Source organism: Corvus hawaiiensis, chromosome 9, assembly GCF_020740725.1.
Source record: "Corvus hawaiiensis isolate bCorHaw1 chromosome 9, bCorHaw1.pri.cur, whole genome shotgun sequence".
Lineage (NCBI taxonomy): Eukaryota > Metazoa > Chordata > Aves > Passeriformes > Corvidae > Corvus > Corvus hawaiiensis.
The window spans coordinates 9,283,652-9,299,990 of NC_063221.1; the positions used below are offsets into that span (position 1 = coordinate 9,283,652).

Consider the following 16,339-nt stretch of genomic DNA (forward strand, 5'->3'; position numbering starts at 1 on the left):
TGGCTTGTTGCTAGCAGAGAAGACTGTCAGAGCAATTTCACCAACTTGTATTACACAGTTAGTAGAGACCAGAGTATCTGAGGAGGGAAGAAGGGAGTTTTGACTTTCTTCCATAAGCATCTATCCCTACTTCATAATTTGGCAGAGTGAGAGAGCAAGAAAGGTGTTTTTCTTCTTCAAAAAGAAACTGTTCCACTCTGTACAACCCAACAACGTTGGCTATTTTTAAGTCTCTCACCTTATTTGCAGTACAAACTTGATATCAACTGCAAAGGTCAGTTGCCCAGGTTATTAATTCCAGAGATATTCCAGCCCACTCCAGCACCCTTGACAACATGACCACATTTCAGCAAGCAAATGACAGCACAGCAGAAATTCAGGCCTGGCTCTGGGATGCTGAAAGCCCAGTATTACACGTGTGTTGCTACAGCAGGGCTGCCCAAAAGAGGTTGTTTAAACAAGGTCTGAGGGATCTGAATGACCCAGAACACACAGATCAAAGGACTCAGAGCTTTCTGCCGCCCTTTGTTCGTGTACGAGGTGGGTGCACTCATTTCCCTCCACTCGTGCACTGGAACAGCCCCAATATCACACATTGGTTTCACAGGTGTGGGTTGGGTTGGGCCTTTTTTTTTTTTTAAACTAGATTCCGCTTTCCTTCTTTGGAGAAGGTATGCCATGAGAGAATGGAAATTTGCTGTTCCATTCACTGTCTCTAAAAGAAACAATTGAATCAGGTTGGCTGTCAGCTACAGAACAGTGCAGGAAAACAGGATGCAGTACATGGGAAAGCTTTAAGATTTGACAGTATCGACTCAGAATTTTCTTTATGTGTTCTACCTTACCCCTGAAACAACATTTTCATTGTTTGTTAATGTTCCAGTGGAAAAATCAATCATTGTACCATCTTTAGGGACACTTTTGAAGTGAATTCACTTCTCTCTGTTGCAGTTTTCTTTATGGAAGGACTCAAGAGTCCAGCAGACCCTGCATGTGTATTTAGAAGACTAGCTTTGACCTCTCCAATTTGGAAAAATTAATTACCCAAACCAGATATTTTTAATATTATCCTAAATAAAAACATGGTATAACATAGTATCGATCTCTCCCATATATTGAACAGGCCACCTGTGGAAACATGCTGTTGTTATGAACACTGAAACAGGAAGGAAATTAAAACTGAGATAGTGATGAATAATACAAATTCATCACTTTAGACTCCTCAGTGCCACCCATCACTGCCCACGCTCTGAAGTAACAGGCTTTTCAGATGTCACCATCTTTATGGTTGTGAAATGAGTTTGAAAAGAAAAAAAATAGTAGGATGTGGAAAAATTAGATGTTCTCATCTTCCATTCAGAGATATGAGTTGGTTGTATCAAAGTGTGTAATGTCTACAGATGAATTTCTTGAAATGGAATCTTTAGTCATTAAACAGAGGCAGAAATTGAAAAACAAGTTATTGCTTAATATTCATTGGATGATTTAAATCTGTATTGGGTGCTCAGAAACAAAGTCAGAGGGGACTTAAGGTTATCCCCTGGTTTTGTTTGGGTATATAAAGCCTCAAAGGCTTTAGTCACTAAAAGGGGATTCACATAAATCAAGAACCAGTGTGCCTATTTTGGAAACAAACTCATTCCCCCTCATTTCTCAAAATATCTCCAGAAAGTACCCTCTTGAAAGACCCCAAAGATGATCAACATTTACATTCTGCTGAGCACTTCCCTTCAATTTCTTCAAGCACCACACAGCCTTAAAGCACTTATCTAAAGTAGTTGGGTGACCTGCTGTCACATGGTCCCTTTCACTAATAAAATTAAAAATAGCTTGAGTAGAGCATGAAATGCAGAAATGTAAACCTTTCAGGACCACTCTAGTCTTGTGTTCAGAAAGAAACAGAGCAGATAAGCAATGCTTCTCTTCAAAGTCTGTGATGCAGCCAAAGTACTGAAGTGGCAACACAGCTGCCTACAGACTCGACATCACTGGAATCACAAGGGGTTTGGGGTTTTTTTTTCAAGTCACTGTGGTCAGAAGGTTTCTGCTATTAGTGGGCTAACTTTAAAAATAAAACAAGATAAACACTCTCTGCATAACACTAATAACTCAGTAACCCATGATTTCCATACTACCTATGGAAAAAGTCTGTAATGTATTTACTGTGGCAAACAGTTTGTCAACCACGAAGGCAGCTTTAGACACAGAGAAGAGACTCAATATTGAACAGAATTTGTCCAGCCATGAGTATGGCAACATGCTTGTTGTTCATGCCAGTCTGAGGAAACTCTGGACACACTGTGGATGTTCAAACAAAGCCCAGAGTCCAGCGAGGAACTCTCCAGGTGCTGGAACAAACATCTGGAGGAAAGGGGCGCCCTTTCAAACAGTCAAACATTCTGACTTGGACCACACTATAATCAATAATTTGACACTGAACTATGACAAGATGAAGAACTGGCATCTTCCAGAGGAGTACACACCTGCAGGGGGTGTGAGAAGCCCTGTTCACTGCTGAGCTTTGGTGGAAGTGTGAATGCAGAATCTCACAGAGTTCAGGGCACAGAGTGCTTTGTATCCAAACCACAGCACACCTCTGGGAAGCCTGACTGAATGGGCGGGGTGAAAATTCCTGTAAAAACTAGTCCAGACTTCTCATGGCGTTATTTCCTCTCCTACTGAGATAGCTGCAGAGCACCAGGCTCACACAATGACATCATAGTTTTAGGAATAAAAAGGGAACAGAAAGGTCACAGAGTACAACTGAGGTCAGGTTTCCAGAAGTGCTATCTAGACTTCAGTCTGCTCTCGCTCAGCAGGACACTGGTTAATAGAGTTTGCAGAAATGGGTCACAATGTAAGACTTGTCCAGCCTTGTTGATAAAATCTAAAGCCACGAATATAGAAATGCTTTAAATTTTTCAGGCAGTGACTATTAGCAGGCCATGCCTACTTCTACTCAGAAACAAAAACCACTTCATCATCTCTGTATCTGCAGACAATTTACTGGTTGTTTTGGCCTACTGTAAGGACTGAAGCTGTGAACACTGTTCCCTCCATCCCTGTGAGCAGAACCTCATTCCACACAGAACCTAACTTTTTTTGAGGTTATTGCCAAATATATAGCAAGAAAGTTCCCAACAGAATTTGTCAAAACCACCAAGGAATATGTAATTACAGAAACAGGACTCTTCTCTGGAAACATCTATGACTGAATTACGCAAGAAGCAAGAACACCGATTCGTTATTTTGTCCTAAAGTTACTCAAGCAGCAATGAGGATGAGTAGCAGCCAAATCAGAGTAACCACTCTGTGCTCTCCTCAAGGTTAATGAAGACCTCCTAATATTTTACTGCTTTCCTTGTGTTTGGACCTGGATTTCCAGGCACAGCCTCAGTTCTCCTATTTAACATACCCTTGTAGGATGCTGTGTCAGGAACATGAGCCCCAGGCAAGCCCCAGGAAGCAGGGGTCCTACATTCCCAAATGCCAGGGCATGGGAGCACTGCAGAGAGAAGGGTGGCAATGTGCAGGCAGGGGAACATGTGGGTAGATGGAAAGAATGGGTACAAGACAGAATGAGACAAACAGTACTTCCACATTCACTAGTGTGGAACAGATGTAGGTGGGCGAGATGTTTATTAAGCACAACAGCATTGAAACAGAAACATAATTAGGAAATAATTAATGTAAGGGTGGGAGGGAAAAAACCTGAAGAGAACACATAAAAATTAAAAAAGGTGATGCTAGGTGAGTGAGTGCAGGAAAACAGCAAAGGAAATGGAAGAATGAGCAAGAATTCATCTGGGAGAATTATCCTCAGTGGTAAGAAAAAATGGTTGCAATCAAGATGGTCAACATACATTGTCTAAACTAGCTGCCAGTTGAGGGTTAATGCCTAGAAAATGAACAGGCCTGACAATTGATAAATTCAGCAGCAACAATGTAGCCATTGTCTCAGTTTTGGCATTTCCCTTATTGTCTTTCTGGAAAGCACATCCAGTTCAACCACTGAATAAATCAAGCAAAAATGGATTCCTGTGTAGTACATCTCTTCATGATCCTAGAGCTGTTCTGGGCCCTACACCTGGCAACAGCAGGGAACATCCCAGCCCAACACCTGGCAACATCCAAAGGGAAAAGGCCCTATCAGAGTCACCTGCAGGCCTCAGTATCTCACCAGGACTCGTTCAGGCTACAAGGAACCATTTATTAAAGGGGCACTGCAGTGTTCCCACCCAGAGCCTGCACCCACAGCCGCCCTCACGAGGCCAGTCTGAGCTGATGGACATGGTGGTTCAAACCTTCCCCTTCAGCGTGACACCGGATGACATCTAGTGGAATTTGTATGCAATGAGAGGAAGGGTGGGATTTACGTTAAATCACGTAATTCCACAGTGAGGCAGCATACCTGGTTAACAGCAAAACTACCCACTCTTATGGACTTTAAATATTCTGGAAAGGGAAGTAGATGGGTGACTTTCTGGGTATCAAGCTATAAGTGATGGTAGTGGAAAGAGCTGACACAGAGAAACAAATTGTAAAGTCATATTTGAAACCCACTAAATTTCAAACTTTTCATCAGAGCATGGTCAAGAATATAACAAAACATGAAATAAGCAACAAATCCTGCACCTAAATATCCCCCTACTGTACAAGGCAAGAGAGGTTTGCAGATGTATTTTCTTCAGTTTAATAGAAAAAATGAACCTAGGGAGAAAACCCCAGGACAATTTATTTCAATTTTAAGCAACATCACAGCATTTTTTTAATGCCTGTAATAAGGCAAAGAAAATATTTGAACACAAAGTCATTGGTTAAGGATCCTCAGTCACTGCACAATTTAAATTTACAAAGATATGATGCTATATATGGCACCCTGGACATCAGTTGATAGGAAAAAAACCCTAAATAGTTCATTATCATTCATTTTAATAATGAGATTTTAGATGGATGTTCCTTTAATGCCAATAAAATTTAGTGTAAAAAATAAGACATATTTATGCTTTTGCAAAAGAACATGCATAAGCACATATAAGGTTTCTCCAAATATACGTAGATCAAATAGTTATATACTGGTACAAATCACTAGAGACTATCAACATAACTGCGATTTTCATTCTGTAACTTTTCCAGTTATTAATATGGTGCTTTTTTCTTATTTAAATATAAGTAGTTGTACAAATGAGATTCCTTATAGTCTTTTTTAGCTTGTCAAGTTCTGGCCCTCAGATGCTTTGGTATATAAGTGCCTATATATGAAGCATTAGAAGCAGGAGGAGGCATGTGATAAACTTGAAACATCTCACTATTATAATTATTTGAATAATCAGCTCAAGTTACACTGCACAGATATTTGCTTCTGCCTATTCCCATTACAGAAATGGAACAAAATACTCCAAAATCCTGTGTGAAGTTACAACAAATACAGAATGAGATTTAATGACATAGCAATCAATAGAAAATAGATCACAGTGATATTTGTCCTTCCCTTCCCTAAGCACAGGCCAGGTCTCACACGTGATGCTGCCCTGCTCTGACACCAGGTTCTGCTGCGGGTGAGCACACCACACACATTTCCTCCTCAGCAGGACAAGTGCTGTGGGAAAAGGGATGTACATCTCATACACAAAGCCTGTGTACCAGTAGGGTGAGCTGCAATAAAATAAATGAGTGCACTGTATTGTCATAAGCTCAAACCTCAATTTAACTTCCAATCCTCCACAGTTCATGCTCTGTCTGGGAGGCTCCGTAAGAGGAAAAGAAGATGAGTCAGAGCAGAGAGATAAGATTGAAAGAAATATCACAGCACACAGCTGGGCTGTCAGAGGGAGCAGGGGCATGACCAACCTTCCCCTCCCAACAGGGTCAGTCTGTGCCTTGTAGGCAATGGCAAATTCTCAGAGATCCCAAGTCACAACCACTGCAGGAAGGACAGAAAGCCCTCCAGAAGGATCCCCTCCTGTGACTACTTTGCAGAAAGCAGCTGAGCTAGTGCTTGTTCTCAAAGCCCCAGTATCACTACAAATGAGTCTCCCACTGATACAGCAACTTCAGTGCTATTGCACTGCATGGCTCCTTTCAAACACCTGGCCAGAGATGAACAAGCAAAACATAGATAAGTTGAATCTCAGCTGAAAATGAAGCCATAACCTGGGCAGCAGCTGTGAGAAAAATGACAGAGGACGTCATACAAGTTTAAAGAGAGTTCAGGTCTAACATCCCTCAGGTGCTGTGCAATAGCAGGTTGGCCAAGTAGGAGCACATAAAAGCCTGACACTGATGGGCCAGAGCAGAAAAAGGTTCCCCCAGAGCAGTCCAAAGTGCTTCATAATGCTGCCTATAAGACGAAAACTGGTTTCAGTGAAAGGGTACTTGTGCCTTTTGTCTCATTTCAACATGGACTTCAGCTTACATATAAAGAACTTTGATAAAGGGATGGAAAACATTAGTCACAGGACTTGGACAATACATGCAAGATTTCAATGAAGTCAAGTACAGCTTCATGTCATTACAGCTGATCAGTAGAGATGTCAAGATAATTTCAGTGCAAACAGGCTCTATCAGTGGTGCATCAGAGCCCAAAGGAGCTTTTTCTGATGGAAACCACAGCCACTGTTTGCCTGTGATATGTATAAAAGAGGAGTCAGGCACTAGTATGAGCAGCACAGGCACGGAGAATGGGTAGTAAGACCACCTACACTAAGAGAATATAACAAAGGAAAACAACAGCTCAAGAAATTTCGAAAGTTACCCTTGCAAATGCAACTATTAAATGAAGCTTTTTAACCAAGGGAAATAAGCCAAGAGGAGTTTCTGTAAGTATGAGATTTTGCACTTTGAAATACTATCAGAAAAGTATAGCATAGGCAGGGGAACACTTGGTTTTTCTCTTGACATGTAAGGTTCTCAGCATTGTAAAGGCATTTGTGTTGGAAATGTTTCTGATGTATACCTAGCTTTATCCCTATATATACATGAATATTTTATGCAATAGTCAGTGCAAAATAAACTGAATAACATTACATGGGCAATCAGTTAGAACTTTTATATAGCAGTTTCTCTCTGCTGAAAGTTATGCTGGGCACTAAAAGCTGTGGCATTTGGTAGTTTACAGATTCATTGGCACAGAAAAAGGGTGCTGAAAAATCAAAATGTATGTTGTCATTTGAAAGGTAAATATTTCACGTTCTTTGATGTACCAAATCAGTTTTCCTGATATTTCTCCAATATAAAATATAACAAGAGTTAAACAGTCATTTCCAGATCGGTGCTGCTTATTTATTTTACAGACATGAATAACTCCAGCACTTAGATTCATTTATTATCAGTCAGGCAATTCCTTCTGCAGAAGAGTTGCAGCCATGTGACTTTTTCTTTGGTTACCAGTCCTGCAGGAAGCACACAGGTCCTACACATTAAAGAACTTGTGGCCTCGTTGCAATACAGCCTTACAACAAGCAAAGAGAAAGGATACTACACTTTATAAATATTGGGTGAGAAGAGTTCCATGATCCAAGTCGAGTTTTCTGAACACTGCAAAGCTGAATGGAGTAGTTAAGATGTAATTTACTATCTACAATAGATAGGACACTGTGACAGGTAACAGGCTGCTCTCCTGGGAGTTAGACAGCCCAAAACTAACCCACTGCTCCAGGGTGTGGTGTGGCTTTTGTACTACCAGTCTTATTTTAGGGTTAAGACCACTGTCAGCAGAAACACACAACGTCAGACTAATGAAACATAGATTATGCTTCAGTGGAAAGAAGATGTTCCAAATCAGCGCTGGAAAAGATAAAATCAGCATGCTCTGTTCCCTGGTCTATTAGGAAATGAGTCTGACATAAAAAGAAGAGAGAACCACAAAGCCCTGGATGTGTATGCTTGGAAAATGTGTGTTCTCAACAAGCTGAAAGCCTCTAACTCAGATTAAAAAGGCTCCTCAGAACAATAACATTTCCTTACAGAAAAGTCACTTCATGCAGCCATCACCTGAAGAAAAAAATAATAATTGACACTTTAAATTCAGATGGAAGTAGCTGAATTAGATTACTTAATATTGCTTCATCTGGTATTTCTTGAGCATCTCTGTGAGTAAAAAAACTACATGAATTTCTTCAGGTTTCAAAAAAGCCACAAAGACTGCATTTCACTTACATTTCAGTGGATACAAGATGAATGATTGCAACATGAAAACACCCAAAATAGAGGGCATTGGTCAAAGTAGCCTAAAATAAGGTGATAAATAATAACCATATGCCAGAATTTAAATGCATAACTTCATCTTAAATATGGAATATGGTGTAGTTTTAAAAGATTGCTTTTAGGCAGAGGGTGAGATGAGTACATACTGGTGGAATGATTCAAAAGTCAGAGATCTAGCAGAGAACATAGTTCAGAGAATTCTGAAGCAGGCAGCAGGCAATGGCCACTGGTAGTCCCATAGGGCTGCAGGGAATGTGAGCAGCAGTCGCAGTGTAGCACTTGGGCAAAGGTATGCAGTTTCAATACCCTGCAGGAAATTTACTGGGTAAAACTCTTATATAATGTAAAGTTGATTATTTATGTCAGGGTAACAAAGAAAACAACACTAAAGGCAAATGAAAACATTTCAGAAAGCTGGGAGACAGAACCTTGTCCTCTGTTTTACTGTGTGTTTCAGTTTGAAGGAAAAAATTGGCTGTAGGCATAATATGTGCCAGTCAACCTCAAAATAAATAAGACTGTTTTGATTTCAGGAAGGTCCATACAAACTTACAGTCTTGTGTAAACTCAGCAGCTGGCATTGCCTGAAAGCCAAAGGAGAAGCACTAAACATACTCCATGTCACAAGAGATTTTTAAAATTTTGTCTTTTTTAGACAAACATTTTTCACTGCTTCATTCCTAATAAACGACACCCTCTTTTATGGATATCATATCTATATAAAAGCAAGTTTTATATGACTTTTATTGACTTTGAGATACATGCTGGACAAATATCAATGTTAATCTCAGACCCCTAACAACTTACTCAGCATCATTCAGTTCACATTGAGCTCTGATCTCTGATCCTGGTCACCCTGAGCTTTCGGTGAAAAAAAAAGAAAAAAAAGACTTTTAGTTTCATTCTGCTTTGGCTCAGGCTCAACCTTCAATCTCCTTTCATAACTGGAGAAACAAAGAGGGAAAATTATCAACATTTCTATTCTTCCCTGAGAGATATCCACTGGACTATCTGGTAATTTAAAAAAAAATTTTTAAGTTCTCATGTGTTACAAAAATATATTTTGGTCAAATGCTTCAGAAATGACTTATAGATACAGATCAGGTGCACAAAATAAGAATACTGTTAGAACTGATTGCACTGCTACATGTAGAGTGAATTATAAGATTTTATTTAAGAAAGCCAGAACTCAGCACAGCAGATTTAAAACTCACATATTTTCCATGTTTAGGAGAATGAGTTCAAATACTTGTTGGATTTGCAAGATATTCAGAGCAGAAGAAAATGGGATCAGTTCTAAGTAAGTACAGATAAGAATCTTATATTCTGCAGTACTTACAGCTGAGCAGGAGGAACAAACCCCTCAAAATTCACAGTGGAGGTTTCTTTGTAAGCTTAAGATCGTGCAAGAGAGGGCAACACCTTCACAAGTGCCCCAGCCAAGCTCCTTCCTGCAGCCAGTTCCTTAACAGCCCATGGGGTGTCCGCCGGCATATCCCACTGGGAGCTCCTTTCATGGGACACAGGCATGGGCCCAAACTCATCCCTGGATTCAGCCCAGATTTGGGCCTGCGAGGAATCTGTAAGCCGGATATTTGGGGTCCATCTTTTAAAAGAATTCAGGCTGCTGGCAAAGGTTGAATATTCATGTAGTGCATGTGAGACATGGCCGAGTGGCTCCTGCAAGTCCTCAGCTGCCACCAGGCTCCATGGGGACCAAGCACTGCCAGGAATTTGGGGGACACATCCCATGGGGGTGGGGGAATGCTTCCATGCAAAATGCCTTCAGCTGGTATCAGACCAGACACAGAACTGATTTATTGAGACATACCCTCCACAGCAATACTGAGGAGAACCTGATGACCCCTGAAACTGCCGTTGGGGTGAAGTTGGGTGGCAGAAATCCAGACAGAGTTTCCAACTACTGCACCAGGGTGGTGAGGGGAGCCACTCACAGTGGAGGGTGCACAATAAGTGAACAACAGCTCCCACAGGACACTACAATTTAATTTTTTCAGTCCCAGGTATATAGCCTCAGTTATTTTTGGAGAGTATTTTTTTTTTGAGTGTAATATAAGTTCTTCAGCAAATCCAATCATGTTGCTAATCAGTGCAGCAAGATGTTTGCCATCAGCATAACAGCTCTTAAAGGGGCATTAATAGAGTTCATCATAACCTATTCCCTTACTGCCCTTCATATTCTCCTGATTTTTAAAGGACAATAAAAAGGTAAAAAGGTTTTCCTCTGTGTCAGCTGCCCCATCAGGCAGGGTTCTTTCTGCTTCACAGGTTAATGCTAAAGACAAATAATCAGAAATGGCTCTCCTGCTGATGTTCAGTGAGACAGACGAGATTGTCACTTGTTCTATACAAGTGCTATTGCTGAGAGAGGTGAAAAATTATCTGTCAGGAACAGCAAATATGACTCAGAAGTAGCTTGTAAGAAGAGAAAAAAAAAATCATTCAAAGAACTAGAGATTCTCACTCCCCATAACCACATGCTTTATGAGTTTTTACAGAGAGAAGGCTAATAGCTCACAAGAAGGGAAAAAAAGTCTTTTACTGGCAAGAGTTACTAGAGAGTTATTGATCCCACAGTTCAACAGTGGTAACATTTCTCTTACTCTGTATTTCTTTGACCAGGTCAGTCTAATCAGGAAATCCTGAGAAAATAATCAGCTAGTCATGCCATGTACTTTATCAGAGAAAGAAGGAATTATATCAAGTTATAAATAAATTATAAATCACTATCAATTAAAAAAGCTACAGAGATGCTAATGGCTGTTCTGCAGCAGAAATCTATAAAGCATCATGCAGCACTCATACCAAAGCCAATTTTGATTTTAATTTAAATTTTGAAAAAGCACTGTGGTACTAAGTAGTTGTTGACAAACTTATAGCTCCCATGAAAAGCAAACATTCAATGAGAAGGGATCTTACTCCAAATTTGGCTGATGCATAATGGAAAGCACCTACTGGAATACATCCCCTGTCCTTTCTTTTCCTAACATAAGCGTTTTTTTCAAGTTACCAGCATTGGTGTCCTAAAACTGCAATCCCTGAAAATCAGTTGGTGTAAATGGAGTTACATGCACTTAAATGGAGCTACTGCCCTCAAACATTTGTTTTTCCTTAAATTGTTTAGTCTCTCACCTCACTACTTCCATGCTCTTTCCCAGAATCAGGCAGGAGACTCCTACAAGCTTATGAACTTATTGCTTAAGAATAGCAAACATGAAAGTAAAATCTGACTTTAGCCGCCTCCGAGGGCTGTGTAGGTTAGTAATAATGTGTCACACTGCATTGTAAACAACTGGTGAGAGATGGAAGTCCCTTGCAGCTAAGACTGCATTAAACTTTCTTTATTTACCTTATGCCTGGAGCTTCCATTCAGCTCCCAGATAAGTCAGCTTAGATGTTAAAGGCCTTTAAGTATTACAATAAGATCTTGTGCCCTGAAGACTTTACTACTAAATACAAGCATCAATATTTCCTAAATTCTATGATGATTCCTGCCCCCAAAGAAGGTGCTGTCTAGAAAGGCAGTACTTTTCTTATGTTTCTCCTAAGCAGAATTTAAATAAATAAATGAATGCCATTTCTAGAGGAATTACATGGAGCACCTCAAAATGGAACTGCATTTGTTACAGCAAGAAAAATATTTGTCTCAGCATAGTAAGTACGAGATTTGGGAGTCACAGAAGAGCCTTTTAAAATATAAGTTTCATATGGCTCATATTTAAATTAGGGGCCAAATTTTCAACAATGTAATTAATTTTTCTTATACTTTGAGCCACAGCTAATCCTGCAATAATGCCCTCCTGTTTTTCTAAAGGGTGTCTTTGGAGGAAGTGCTACAATGGTCCCGGTCTTTTGAAAATCTAGTAACAAGCAAATGTAAGTAATTGTGTGTTTGTGTCCCAGATGGATCGCTGGAAAAAGTTCCCACAAAGCAAAATCAATAACTCACACAGCATAATATATCCTGCCTTATACAGAACTAATGAGAAACAACTTTGTGTGACATGCCCAGCACGCCTCACAGTGAAAATAAACCGAGCATGCTGCAAATGCTTCCCCAAACTTGCCATTTCTGCAATCACATTTAATTCCCTTAAAGGCATGTGATGAGGGCGTGGTTTATCTGCCACATCCCTGCTTAAAGCACTGAATAGCAATTTATATTGGCAGAAAAGTGACAAAGTTCTCTTGGGAAGTCCTGTGTACAGCAAAGACACCATAAAATGGCACAGCTATACAGGGTAACAACCATGGAATACAACTCCAATATTCAGGGATGGGAAGAACTGTAGCTGCAGTAGCAATTCTGAGCTTTCCCACTCCAGCCTCCCTCTGCTTCATACAGGGCTCAGAGCTCTCCCACATTTCTCATATGGGCAGCAGCCCGGAACATCACTGCTGAATTACATTTTTTAAAATAGCAATGAAAAAGTTAACCACAGCACAAACCTCTAAAAATTATTCCTAGGACTGGCATCATTTTCAAACTGCAGAAAAATTACAGAGAGCAAGAAGACTAACAGACAGCATTTGTAACTCTAAAGATTTTGCCATTAAAATCTTAACCAGGAAACAACCAAGTATGTTACAGCACAGGGAGAAACTCCCCAACAGAAAACTGTTCAAAGAGACCAAATTACAGCAGAAGCAGCAGGCACACAAGTGATCATCACCCCTGCCAGATAACAGGCAGTGCTCAACATCTTCCAAAAAATGAAAGGCCAGAATGCTACACCAGCAAGAAAGTTTGCTTTAAATAAAACACTTGTAGCTTGCAGCAGTACTCAGAATGCTGCCCTTCTTAAAATGCCTCCTTCACTGCACTTAAAAACACTACTAGTTGAATTTTAATTCATTTAAAAGCCTCATGACATCCAAAAATAGAAAGGTGTACTCACATATAAAGCTAGAGACTCTAAACCCAGGGATTTGCAGCTCTTTAGGAAAGGTGAGCAAAGTATTTGCCTACCTTAGATTTACTCTAGGATTAGATTTACTAGGGAGCCCTGCATGTGCAGGAAAATGCGGTTGAAGTGTAGGGGCAATATAGCGCAAATATTTCCCCATTTTGAAATAATCCAATAATATCTATGGGGAACAATCAAGAATTACACTGCTTTATAAATGTCCCTACTGCCTGCAAGGGACTCTAAAGGCAATGCATGTAGACAGGTAATGTAAATTTGGCTTCTGAAATATTTACAGATGGGCCTATGATCTACAAAACCTACTTGAAGACAGAACACAGTGATGAAAACATAGAATTCTGGCTTGCCTGTGAAGCGTATAAGAAGATAACATCCCAGAAGAAAAGGATTTCCGTGGCCAGGAAGCTTTTTACAAGTTACATCCAACCCCAGGCTCCCAATGAGGTGACTACAATATCACAAGCTCTTTTTTTTATAGAAATGCCTGAAGTGTCATGCAGGAGACCAACAACAAATGCCTAGCACCTCTTGTATCAAAAGGAGTGAAAACTTGCTATTCATCCTCCCCCCAAACTCTTCTGCCCACAGAATCTTAATACTTGAATTCACATCTCATCTACAGGCAAATCTTCCAACTGTATCCACTAAGAACACAAGCAGCATGCACAACTCAATTAAGAACCAAGTTCTTGGATCTGTTCTAGTCTTTTTTTCTTTTCAACATCAGATCCAGGGACCATTGATATCACTTCACTATATTTTGGATTACGTTGCTTCACTAGATTCTGGATTATGTCATTGCTACATATCTATCTATCTATCTATCTATCTATGCCTGGGCTTTGCAAGAGTAAATATAAATGAACAAAGTAAAAACTCTACCCAGTGCTGTCCCCTTTGCAAAATGAGCAAAAAGAAAGATTCCAAGACAGATTAGCTGGTTTTTTTGTTAAGGAAAACAGCAGATTTGTATGTAAAATATCTGATTTTTTTCCCCTGACAAGTGGCTGTACAAAAAAGTCATTCCTGCTCAGCCAGACATGCTCTATAACCTTTAAATATTCCTGCTTATTACTCTCCTTGCAAAACTAAGCCAACTCTGGCTTTTACTACCACTGCCTCTGGCAGGCTGACATAACTGAAGGATCATGCTTCATTATTTTCTGGTTTATGTGTAACAATAAAATTATTACAGAGTCTCAAAATGCAGCCTCCCTGCTGGCACTGGAGAAGCCAAACCCAGATCAGCTGGATTCCCAAATGTTGGCTGAGAACAGTTGCTGCTTTAAATGACTAAACCACTCCCTCTAATCCAAAACTTGAGCAATTTTTAAAGTACCCTCTGTTGGTTTTAAATGCCAATTGGCACAACAATGCATTCTTGTCTCTTTTTCTCAGTTTTTATTTTTAGTATGTGCAGCTATAGGAAACTCAGCAAGACATTTGCACTTTCAAAAGAGAAATATCAGTATTGCCAACCACAAATTCATTAATCAAATGTAAGGGCTTAAATCAGGATGGTTATAAATAAGCTGTGCCATTTTTTTTTCTAAAATAATGTGTATTTGAATCTTGCTTTTGTTTGTCTGGTTTCTAGAGCTTCAGGACACACCAATTTCACATTTTCTTGATGTTCACTATTAATACAAGAACTAGGCACCAGTCTAAAAAACTAGATGCTCATGAGGATGTGAAACATAGTTACATTGATATTTCAGCAGCATTTAAAATGGGGCACTCAAATGATTCCTCTGGAAGAGGAAGATTTCAACCCATGAACGACATCAGCACTAACCAAATCTTTAGAGGTCTTCTCTCAACACTAACAAAGTCAAGCTGAAAACAACCAATGGAACTCATCATGAGCTGATGGATTATCAAAGGGTTCCTTTTATCTGGTGTTTTTGCTGACCACAAGACCTTTCTGCTGTAACACACCTGCACAGCTTCAATTTACCTGCTACAAACCATGAATTGAAGCAGGAAAACTCTAGGAACTAAAACTTCCTGAACAAGGTTGATATATAACATTGATTTTATCTCAGGTCATAACACTTCTAGTCATTTTTTTCCACTGGTAATGTGCACCTCTAGGCACTTGGACTTATCAGAATTCAGACTTCCTCTTCTGGAATCTAACCCTAGCTCTGGGAACAATTCTTAGCAAGGAAAGCAGGGCTGGATATCAGCAACTTCCAGCTGCTCTTTCCACTGGAGCCACTCCCCATCCAAGCCATGTCCACAGGACAACTTCTGCCTTAATTGTCCCTGTTCTCTTATTCTTCCTAGAAGTAGTGAGCAAACCAAACTCATCCTGCTAAACTCCCCTTTTGCAGCCTTGGGCCCATATTCTGCATGCAGGCCCAGCAACAGAGACTTTACCACTGCTCTTGACCTCCACTAATCACAATAATCAGGATTAAACCGCCTTTTCCATTTGTGTTTCAGATAAACATTGACAGCCCTGCAAGAAAAGCAATTATGAGGAATATTCAAGAGCCAACTCAGTCCTGCTTTGATGAAGCACAGAGAATAATCTACAGGCACATAGAAAGAGATTCCTACCCACGATTTCTTGAATCGCAGTTCTACCAAAAGCTCAAACAGAGTCTTCAAACTAATGGCAACAAGTCAATGGTAACCTAAAGACAATGGTTGAAAATGTAAAAAGGTTTCTTCTGGCACACGTGTTTAAGATTTAAAGTAGACAGGAGAAATCAGGCAGTAGAGGAGTACTATTATTGAACTGTTCAACTGTTCTGTTGATGTTAGAATTCACAAGGCACTATCTTCCCCCCTTCCCAAGGAAGAGTTCTTGTTTTGTTTTCCTCTCCCCTCAAAAAAACCCTAAAAACTATGGAAAACTAAGCATTAAAAAGAAAAAAAAAGCATTTCGCTGCTGGGAAATAAATGTTTATTTGACTATACATTACAGGAGGAAAAAAATATCTGCATTGCTACATTTGTTGTTCTTTTTAGTCTTGTAGTGTCTCAAAGTACAAAGATAAATTTGAAATACAGCAGTTTGCTAAATCTTAAACTATGGGGTATATTATTCATGTGGTGTAGAGTTGAGTTTATGCTGAATTATGACATAAAACATATGCTATGAAGGCACTTGATCTACAGTATACTAAAATATTACCAGTGTCTTCAGGTTTTTCTTCAGTGATAAAATTCATGGG

The 16,339-nt window shown here is 39.8% G+C and overlaps 1 protein-coding gene and 1 long non-coding RNA gene across 3 annotated transcripts in view; one reads left to right on the top strand and one right to left on the bottom strand.

Annotated features, from left to right (window-relative positions):
• LOC125330385 overlaps positions 1-16,339 on the bottom strand; it is a 134,361-nt gene that overhangs the window by 72,017 nt on the left and 46,005 nt on the right. The window lies entirely within an intron of this gene.
• RGS13 (regulator of G protein signaling 13) lies at positions 6,681-16,027 on the top strand. Of its 2 annotated transcripts, XM_048313437.1 has the most exons (5): positions 6,681-6,818; positions 9,437-9,505; positions 12,041-12,102; positions 13,432-13,598; positions 15,603-16,027. In XM_048313437.1, the coding sequence occupies exons 2-5, from the start codon at positions 9,441-9,443 to the stop codon at positions 15,798-15,800; spliced, it is 492 nt and encodes a 163-aa protein (XP_048169394.1). In that variant the 5' UTR covers positions 6,681-6,818; positions 9,437-9,440; the 3' UTR covers positions 15,801-16,027. The 2 variants fall into 2 exon arrangements, with proteins under 2 accessions (XP_048169394.1, XP_048169396.1); XM_048313439.1 differs by lacking the exons at positions 6,681-6,818; positions 12,041-12,102.

Excerpts from the sequence above, each read along its gene's own strand:
- RGS13 (XM_048313437.1), top strand. The coding sequence starts at position 9,441 with ATGAGTTCAAATACTTGTTGGATTTGCAAGATATTCAGAGCAGAAGAA. Across the intron at positions 9,506-12,040 it reads GAAAATGGGATCAGTTCTAA|GGTGTCTTTGGAGGAAGTGC; the intron begins GTAAGTACAGAT and ends GTTTTTCTAAAG. Across the intron at positions 13,599-15,602 it reads AACCCCAGGCTCCCAATGAG|ATAAACATTGACAGCCCTGC; the intron begins GTGACTACAATA and ends TTTGTGTTTCAG.